Here is a 10,567-nt window from a genome sequence, read left to right as displayed (position 1 = left end):
GTCCCTCTCTTCCATCCATAACTGTAGTCTAAGGAGGAGAACTCTCGCAAAGATTTTTTGGGAGATATCTATTAAACTTATGGGTCTGTAATTGGTCGGGAGAAGTGGGGAACCCTTTTTAAAAATCGGAATTATTTCCGCGCCCAGCCAGCTTGAAGGAATCTTCATACCTTGCATGATAGAATTAAAAAGCTTCCAAAGATAAGGAGCCCAAATAGCAGGTTCACTTTTGAATAAATCACCGGGTATCTTGTCCAACCCTGGGGCTTTACCTGGAGCTATTCTGGCCAGTGCGGATTTTATTTCTTTTATAGAGATACTCATGACCAGGTCATCTTCAAGTAAGGGGTTTAAGTCTTCATTGATCACTGAACCAAAAACTGGTGAATCACAACCAAGAGCATGAACAACCCCTGATTCCTTGGCATACAACATTTCAAAATGGGTCCGCCAGGTCTGTTCATCTAGATTTGGTTCAACTGCACTACATAGGGTAGTTGTGCCAGAGTTAGCTATACCCCAGAAGGTCCTCATATCTCTATCACCCAAAGCGATTTTCATAGTAGCCCAATTTTCAGCTTCCCAGCTTTGTTTTGTCTTAAATATAACTGCTTTATAATGTGCTCTGGCCATCCTTATTGAAGAACGATCTTTGGTTTTGATAGCTAATACCAGTACCTTTTTTGCCTTACGACAAGAGCTGGTGTACCAAGGGTGGATAAGCCACTTATTTTTTTTCTGTTTTTTTGTTGGGAAAAAGAAATCATAGGTAATTTTTCCTAATTTATTAAAGTTTAATTGAGCCTGCTGGAGGTCAAGGCCCTCTCTAATCGAGTTGGGCAGATTGGATGCATCCAAAAAAAACGGAAGCAAGGCATCATATAATCTGGCCATTTTTTCTTTTGATTGGATAAAATTAGACCATTTCACTCTCTTTCTAGAATGCGTGACCACTAGCCTAGAATCAGGGGGATTATCCATGTCCAGCGGACACCCTGCATTCAACATTTTAAGTTCCACCACAAGAGCGGAATGGTCACTATCAGTACGGGGAATTATCTTAAAATCCAGCATTGTGTCCCAAAGGTGTGAATTAATTAAAATATAGTCTAATATGGACCCCTTATTCTTGCTATGAAATGTATAGCTTTTCGATGTCTCAGATAGTGCTCTCCCATTACAGGCACGGAGAGAATGCCTCATAGTGAGACAAGTCAACTGGATTGCTAATGGGGACCAAATTTTAACTTTGGGACAACCTGATTCTGGAATTTTTAAAAACTGGTCCTCATCATACAGACCATCCAGTGGTAAACCTTCTAACGGTTCAAATTGACAATTAAAATCCCCTCCTAGTATAATCAGCTGATTAGTATCAATGGTACCGAGGAATGTAGTTAATTCCTCCACAGTATTAGACTCATTGCCTCTTGGAGAGGGTCGTGAATATACATTTATTAAAACAACAGGGGGCTTTGCCGGAAACTGTAGCATTACACATAAGATGTCGCTGGAGCCTGTATCAATTTGGTTTGCAGAACACCCCAGATGGGAACGTACTCAAATTACAAGGCCCCCAGAAGGTCTCCCTTTTCCCCTCGAGGACGCCAAGATGTTAAAGCTGGCATATCCTAATTTGAGAACCTCTTTTCTTGCCCAGGTTTCCTGGAACATGCAGATTTCTAACCCATCAATAAACGTTCCCCACTCAGGGTCATCTAGTTTATTGTTCAAACCCGCTATATTCCAAGATAAAACCCTTGTTATTTCGGCCGTAGGTGGGTTCTTATACTGGGTCACAGCTATTTTTTGGTTTGGGGGGACATTTGTTAGTTCAACAATACCAATAGGTTTGCATACAGGGTACATCGGGTTATCAGGGGTTTGATTCCCTCTAACTAATTCTTCCCCGGATTTAGAAAACATCCCTTTGTACCTGTCCTGAAGCACTAGGTCAGGTAGTGTTGGGGCTGTTCCCACTTCTGTAGTAATGTCTGGGCCCCCCTGTCAATCCACACCCTCAAGTGGACTATACCTATTACTGGTGGGGATATTAAAAGTTGGGTAGTTGTAAAACAATTGAACCGGGTTAGGGGGAGCCATCTTTATAATTGGAACTCTCCTTTTCAACTGGAATGGGTACTCTTGATACTGCGGCCTTATTGGTGGATAAAAATACCCCAGGGGGAGCAAGATGATAGACCCCCTATTTTTTCCGTGTTCTGTCGCTAGAATGTGCTCAATAATACATGAATGTCTAAAATTAATGATTACACAGTCCCCGTGTATATCCTTATGGTGTTTACCTATCCATCCCACCCTTCTTGTAGTCAAGATTTCTTGGGTGTTCTCATAGCTAAAGTTGCTATGATTAGCAAGCCAGTGAATGGTTTTATGCTTTAGTTCTTCATGGGATTCAAATGTACCCTCTCTTAACCCTGGAGTTCCTGCTAAAATCAAAACATAAGGTGCAGACTCGGGTGGAAGATTTATAGTTGGGGGACCCTGTTTTTGTGTTTTTAAATCAAAATCATTATAAACCTGATTAGGAAGGGTATCAACCAACCCCCGCCTGTGGTTAACCTCTATAGACATGTTTTCAGAAATTTGCGGTCGGACCTGGGGTGCCACATTAGTTTGGGCCAAACCACATCCCTCTTTAGTAGCAGTTTCCTCCCTGGCGTGTACAGTTTGTCCCTGTAGAGTCAAATTAGAACAGTCCTTAGTAGCTGTAATGGGCCCAGGTTGAATATTGCTCGTTGAAACCAGGGTGTTCACCATACTACGTTCATTATTTGTATCTACGTGCATTTCTTTATTTTGTACCCGAACATCCCGCATTAATAACAGGCTATCCAACATTACTAATATAGGGGTTAGTTCTTCTCTAATTATAAGTCTTATTTGCTGGTGCAAATTCGTCATCAGCAAGGTGACCCACTCAGGCTGATCATTTGTGATTACAATATCAGCCTCATTGGGCCCACCATGTTTCCCCTTTTCCTTTTATATAATGTCGCCTTTTCCATTAAGCTTAGAAAATATTTTTCATATTTAGTGAACAAAGAGCAGTACAACAAAAACGTCCTTTCCTGAGAAAATATAGTGAACTGCACTGCAGCTGTTCTAGAGACATGGCTCCCATATTTGCATCCCTTTAGTTCTTATGACCAACGTCATGCGCAGTCTAGTTCTCAGCTACGGAGCTTCGATGCCCCGGAAGTGACGTTCAGTAAAACGGCCTCGTGACTGTCTATGCCTGCGCCTCCGGCTGTCTCACACGTGTATCCGTGACAGCCATGGCGACGCAGACCGTAGAGGCGCTGCTAGCCCGAGCCGAGCTCGAGGAAGCCGACAAGCTGCGCCAGATCACGGTGCACAAGGAACTGGAGCTGCAGCTGGACCTGGGTAACCTGCTGGCTTGCGACCCTAACCCGCCCGACACCCAGGGCCGCCGTGGAGGGAGTGGCGCCGAGCTGGAAGAGAAGCTGCGGGCTCTGGCCAGAGACAACACTCAGCTGCTGGTCAATGCGCTCTGGGCTCTGCCTGCCGAGAGGCTGCCGGGCGGTGAGGCGGTGCTAGTGGCCCGGCTGCCAGAGCCGTCCCTGCGACTGCCCCGCGAGAAGCCCCCGCCGAAGCCTCGCGCCCCCACCCGCTGGGAGCAGTTCGCCAAGCTGAAGGGCATCCAGAAGCGCAAGAAGACCAATCTGGCGTGGGACGAGGCTCGCGGCGAGTGGCGGCGCCGCTGGGGCTACAAGCGCGCGGGCGACGACAGCAAGGACTGGCTCATCGAGGTTCCCGAGGGCTCCACCGACCCGGAGCGCGACCTCTTCGGCGAGCGGCGAAAGGCCAAGCGGGAGATGGTGGCCAAGAACGAACTGAACCGCTTGAGGAACATCGCCCGTGCCCAGCGGGGCGGAGACGGCCGGGTGCCCGGTCCAGGCGGCCTGGCGCCCGTTCAAGGAGGCACCCCTTCACGGGACCACCTGGGTCGTGCTATGCAGGTCGCCCGCTCCTCTACCGCCTCCGTCGGCCGTTTCCAAGAGCGCCTACCGCGGGAGAAGGAGACGCCGCGCGGCAGCGGCAAGAAGCGACACTTCGAACCGCTGATCGGGGACCTGGGGGCTGAGAGGAGCCGACAGCTCGAGCTGCTGGGCCTGATGCAGAGCAAGAAGCCAAAGCTGGACGTTACCCGCGCGGCACACAAGCAGATGCGGGAGGAGGACAGCGACGCTGCGGCGTTTCGGAGGAGGCAGCCCAAAAAGGCTGGTCGCAGCAGCAAGGGCCCGGGGGGCAAAGGGAGAGGCAAGGGGAGCAAGACTCCCGTTGGCAAGAGGAAGACTACAGGTGGGAAAGGAAAGATACCCGGGGGTAAAGGAAAGAGCCCCGGAGGAAAACGAAATAGGAAATAAAACCACATCCTTTTCTCTTGTGACTTTTACTGTCCGGTTGCCTTGTCAAATTTCGCAGTGGGTCAAAGGGGCTTCTTTGATGGCAAATCGACCCAGCCACGTGCTATGGAACGGTACAAATTGTCGCAACGCTTTTGTGCCTTTAGAAAACATGCTGCCTCACCTAAGACCCTGCAGACCTGGCTTACTGTTTTTCGTTGACGGAACTTAGTTTCCAGATTCAGTGGCCCAGCTACTTAATTTGAATCAATGTCTAATGAAATTACTATTCTATGTGGGATTTGTTAAATGATTGAACCTCATAACGCCAGGGCAGTTGTCTCATATTGAAAACAGTGCTGAATTTAAATAACCATTTGTACAGGATTTCCTCTTTTGTGGCGCATGCCCCCTGGTAAGAAGGTCATGCTACAAGTAAAGATTTTCTCTTCCTGGGCATTCTGGTTGCTTTAGTTATGATTTCTGAAAACTATTACCTCCCTTTCCTTTAGATCTGCCTGACCTCTTCTGTGTCGCTGACTGTCCTTATCTCTGCCGTATCTATTCTATTGTAAATACAAGGGTGTACCCAAGTATAACAGGAACTTGGGGTTAATGATATATGAATTACGGCTCGCCTTTGACTCCAATACCTTGAAAGGCAAAACATATATGCCCTGATGAAGTCCACATGTAGTGGATGAAACGTGTTGGCTTTTTTGTGCCATTTATATGAAAAATAAAGATGACCTTGGATGTCCTGTGGAAAGAATGGACTAACTTTTTGTGGAATTTTTTATTGTGCGGTGCACTAAACCTTTATCTGTTGAGCTTCTCTGATCCTTTGAGGTCGCACCTTAGCAACGGGTGCAGTGTATTTGTATGTAACGCTGTTTTTGTACTATATATATATATATATATATATATATATATATTTGGACTTATTTTGGGGGATAAGGAGGGACGTGCAAATGTTGCACTGGCTCGCCGTTTTATTGTTTTGCATAGAGTGCAGTGGTGCAGAGTAGGTTGCGTAGAGAGCATTGGATTTTGAGTAAAGTAGTGTAGAGTGTAGTAGTTTAGAGTAGAGTTGCATAGAGGATAGTGGCGCAGCCTAGAGTACATTGACGCAGAGCGAAGTAGTGTGGCGTAGAGCAAAGTGGTGTGGAATGGTGCAGTAGCATTTAGTGGTGCAGAGTAGAGTGGGGTGGTGTGATGCAGGATAGACTGCAGTGGCGCATAGTGCAGTGGTTGGAGTGGAGTGCACTGGACTGATGTGTGGTGGCGAAGAGTGTAATGATGCATAGTAGTGCACTGGCGTAGAGTGGTGTAGAATAGAGAATTGCACCAGACGCCAGCAGTGCTAAAGCTGGCCATGGTGGTAGTCTGGTGTTTCAGTGGAACATGTTGACAACACACGCATCCATCAAATAGCATAAACACTGTTTTGACAAAGGGCGTTTAAGGCTATAGTGTAAATATTGTAGTGGGTTTCTGGGCTCCTGTTTGTATTTTCCAGGCAAGTAGTGGCCTGTGTTGTCTCGTTTTTTTTGGCATTGTGGTACTGCATATGTTGCACATACTGAGGCTATTGCTCGTTAAGTGTAGTTGTGTAGGCTACACCTTTTGGCTTGGCAGTGTGTTATATTTTTAACCCTTTCACTGCTATGCCTTTTCTCCTCCAGTGCTCAGCCTTTTTTGGGATAGTGCGTGCTTAGGCCTCCATAACTCATTTCCACGTAGGCTATCCACGCCATATTTGCGTCCTTTTTCCACCCATGTCTTGGGATTCTAAAGTTACCCAGGATTTGTAGATTCCCTAGTGTGGACCGAGAAAGTAGCCAAAATTATAGCAAGTTTTTTGGGGGGGGGGGAAGGGGGATAGAAAAAAGTGCTGCAGAAGTGCTTTATTTTCCTCCTGCAGATAGCATCAACAAAAGGTTTGCAATCTAAAATCACCAACTTTCAGGAACAGCCAGAATTCAGAAAACCACAGTTTTGGCATTCTCCTGGAGGAGAGCCCATTTTTTCCTACATTTTTTGTGCTTCAACCTCCTTCCAGTTTGTGGTGGAAACTGGTGTGAAATATATGGTGGATCCCAGAATGCTATAAATATATGAAAACTAGACAAAATTCTGATTTCAGCAAGGGGTAGATCCTTTAAAGTTTTCCTAAAGAAACAGAGGGCCTTATTTTGATAGTGTGCGGCGGTCCGACCGCCCGCTATCACGTCAGTCAGAAGGCCGCCCAACAAGCAGGCAGCGGTCCAACCGCCCAATTACGATAAGACCACGTGCTGGCGGTCGGAAACTGCTTTTTTACACTGCGGCTTGTGCTGCAGCCTAGTAGAAGGGCAGAAGCTGCAGTGTTTAAAAAAAAAAAAGGCACTTTCTGCACAGCCATCCATAGTTGTGCGTGAGGGCACTACATGTACCCCCAGGGCCACTTTGCAGTGGCCCACAAGGGACGGGCCCTGGCTGGGGCTCCTAAGTCAGCTTCCCACAGCCGTTTCATGGCAGTCGTACCACCATGAAAAGGTTGTCGGAAAGGGACATACTAATCCCGAAGGCTCATTAGGGATTGCAATTCCAGCCGCCTCCCCGTTGGGATCAGTAGATCCTGCTGTTGGAGGCGGCAGTCTGTCTCCCGTCCGACAAGGGTCTGACCGCCTGCATCATTATGCGGCGGTCGGACTGAAGGGCTGCCTGTCCATAGTGTTGAAATAAATAGATTGAAAATTAGTAGGAAAAATGACCATTTGTGACATTTTTATTTGTAAGTTCTCATCATGATGGTCGATTTACAAAAGCAGTATTCCATTACATCTGCTAGACCCTTCTGTTTGGGGGATATATAGGGTTTGTGGGTGTTCCAAGAACTCATGGTACCCAGAGCCAGTAACTGAGCTGCACCTTGCACTGCTTTTTCATGGTTTACTGGGCAAGTCATATGGTGATATATAAAGAGTGAAAAATAAGTTTCAAGGAAACCTACGTATTTCCAAAATGGGCACAAGAAATTGAGTTTAGAAGCAGTGTTTATTTGCACATCTCTGAATTCGTGGGCACCATACTAGCATGTGAATTAGAGGGCATCTCTCAAAATGTCTCCGTTCTTACAAACTGTCTTACTTTAGAAGGCACAACGCAGAGAAATACAATTGGTAATAACACTTGTTCTACTACTGTGTTCCCTTAAGACTCCTGATAAAAATAGTACCACACTTGTGTGGGTAGGCTTAGTGTCCGTGATAAGAAAGGACCCAAAACGCAACATGGACACGTCACATTTTTCCAGTGAAAATAGACCCTTTTTTTCTGTAATGTGCCTAGCTGTGGATTTTGGCCCGAGCTCAGCTGGCACCTAGGAAAACCTAGCAAGCCTGTACTTTTTGAAAACTGGACACCTAGGAGTATCCAGGGTGGAGTGACTTGTGTGACACCAGCCAGGTTTTCTTAACAAGAATCCCTTGTAAACCTCAAACTTTGACTAAAAACACATTTCCCTCACATATCTGTGATGGAAAGTTCCGGAACCTGCAGGAAGCAACTAATTTCCTAACACATACCATTCCCCCAAGTCTCTCAATAAAAATGGCACCTCACTTGCAAGGGTAGGGCTAGTACCCGTGACAGGCAAGCCACCAAAATGAAATATGGACACATCAGGTTCTTCCACTGAATATGCAGTGTGTGTATTTATGGACCCTAGCTCAGCCAACACCTAGGGAGACCTAGCAGCGCTGTACATTTTTTAAAACCTGACACACAGGGGAATCCAGGGTGGGGTGACGCGTGTTGCTCTCACCAGGTTTTCCTACCCTGAAGCCCTGGCAAACCTCAGACTTTGACAAAAAAACTGATTTTTCCTCATTTGTTATGGAAAGTTCTGGAATCTTCAGGGAGCAACAAATTTCCTACTATGCCCCCAAGTCTCCCAATAAACATGATTACCACACTTATGTGGGTGGGGCTAGTGACCGCGAAAGGAAAGGCCACAAAACGCAATATAGGCACATCACATTTGGCAGGACACCCATTGATGTTCGTTTTATCTGTGCCTGTTATGAGCACTAGGCCCAGCAACAAGTGGGGCAGTATTTTTATTGGGACAAGTTAGTAAATGCTGGGAGGTAGGAATTTTCTGGATCCTTTCTTATTCTGGAAGAATGTCATAGAAACTCAAGAAAAATTTCCCATTTTAATCAAATTTTAAGGTTTGCAGGACATTGTGGGTCGGAACACTTCATGGGATCCACAAGAGGCACAGCACCCTGTTCTCCACCCCCCAGATGTCTAGTTATCAGGAATGCCTGGGTCTGGTAGGTTTTCCTGTGTGGCCACCGAACCCAGGCCCAACAGCTACAGCTACCCCTTCTGTTGATGTTGCCACATTGCGTCTTCGGCCCGCCCTTTTGCAGGCACTAGGCCCACCCACACAGGTGAGGTATCTTTTTTTTTTTTTTTATCAGAAGGTATGTGGAAACTGGGTGGCAGGACTTTTTAGGCACCCAGCAGATTCCAATACTTGGAGGGAGATTTTCCCTAGATACAATGTACACCCTGACAGAGAAAGACAGGACAAATATTACTGCACAACCATCTACTCCTCAGGTACACACACATGCTGGTTGGATTTGACACGAGGGTGAGTGAAAAGTTCAAAATGTAAATTTTATTAAAAGATTTCACTAAAGTAGAAGTGGGAGCATGCTGATCAGGTAGTTGATCATTGGGGTGATCATCATTTTGATCGTTTCGATTCTGCCCCACCAAGTTATAAATTTCGGGGACCAGGCCTCCAAGAGTTTCTTGATTTTTTTTCTAGCAATAGTTTCTCATTGTGGCCTAGTGTGTTCATGAGGTCGTTACCAAAGTGTATACCAAGATATTTGCTAAAACCTGCTTGCCAGACCCAATCCCCCTAGGGTGTCCCTAGTGCAATGGATGTTCAAGGGTTTGCATTCTGATTTGTCTCTGTTGAGCTTATATCCTGAGTATATCCCTATGGTGTCTATCAGGGCCTCGATTGAGGTCTTTGGTTGCTCCGTTACAATAAGAATGTCATCCGCGTATGCGGGCAATTTCAACACCATTAATATTGACCCCTTTTATATTCGCGTTTGCCTTGATGTCTCTGATCAGGGGTTCCAATGCCAGCAGAAAAAGTGAGGGGGACAGTGGACAGCCCTGTCTAGTGCCGCGTTGTAGCGCAAGTGGTTCGGAGAGTGACCCATTAATGACCATGCGTGCTCTTGGGTCCCCATACAACGCCATAACCTTCAGTTTATAATCTTCCCCGAAGTTGAAGGATTGTATGCATTGCTATAGGAAGGTCCATGATACTCTTATGGAAGGCCTTCTCGGCATCAAGGGTAATAGCTACAGCTGGCTCTGTTTCTTTTTTTTTTTTTTTTGCCGTATGTTCTAGTATGTGGCAGAGTAGTCTGGTATTGTTAGACATTCGTGTTCTTAGGAAACCAACTTGGGAGTTGCTTATTAAGTTGGGTAGGACGGAATTTAGTCTGGTTGCTAGGATTTTGCATATATTTTGCAGTCCACATTAATTAGGGATATAGGCCTGTAGTTCTTGGGTAACAACTGATACTTACTCTCGTTTAGGATGACTATTATGTTGGCTTCGGACATGGATTGTGATATCAACTCATTCTCCGCACAGTGGTTGAACACCTTCATGGTAGGTTTCAGCTGCTCTAGTAAAGACTTGTAAAAGGTGGCTGTGTACCCATCCAGGCCTGGGGCTTTGTTATCCTTCATAGACTTGACCTCCATTTCAATATCGGCGATGCTAATTGCTTGCCCTAATGTCTGCTTCTACACTGGTTAACTGTGGGAGACCAAGTCTGTTAAGGTATTTTGTGCACGCCTCCTGATCCAAGATCTGGTTGTTTTTATAGAGTTCCTGAGAGAACTCTTGAAAGGTTTTGAGGATGTCTTTGTGTCTTGTGTGGGTTTTGTTGTGTGGGTCTGTGATGGATGAGATGGTAGATTGGTTAAGCTTGTGCTTCAGGTAGGAGGCTAGTAGCTTCCCGCTTTATTTGCTTCGCAGAGGTTAATGGCCTTGTATTTGTTAAATCACAGTCCGGCCCTCTCACTCAGGATCTTATTGTATTCATACTTTTTTCTAGTTAGGTCCGTTAGGAGGTTGGTATCGT

The 10,567-nt window shown here is 46.0% G+C and overlaps 1 protein-coding gene across 1 annotated transcript; it reads left to right on the top strand.

The window, feature by feature from the left end:
• Positions 1–3,244: 3,244 nt before the first annotated feature.
• RRS1 (regulator of ribosome synthesis 1) lies at positions 3,245–5,167 on the top strand. Its single transcript, XM_085605519.1, has one exon. The coding sequence runs from the start codon at positions 3,300–3,302 to the stop codon at positions 4,410–4,412; it is 1,113 nt and encodes a 370-aa protein (XP_085461645.1). The 5' UTR covers positions 3,245–3,299; the 3' UTR covers positions 4,413–5,167.
• The last annotated feature ends 5,400 nt before the right edge of the window (positions 5,168–10,567 follow it).

The sequence above is a fragment of the Triturus cristatus genome, chromosome 5_1, assembly GCF_964204655.1.
Source record: "Triturus cristatus chromosome 5_1, aTriCri1.1, whole genome shotgun sequence".
Classification (NCBI taxonomy): domain Eukaryota; kingdom Metazoa; phylum Chordata; class Amphibia; order Caudata; family Salamandridae; genus Triturus; species Triturus cristatus.
Note: the sequence above shows the minus strand (reverse complement) of the source record. Positions and strands in the feature narration are given on the sequence as shown.

Coding starts and splice junctions, on each gene's coding strand:
- RRS1 (XM_085605519.1), top strand. CDS start 3,300: ATGGCGACGCAGACCGTAGAGGCGCTGCTAGCCCGAGCCGAGCTCGAG.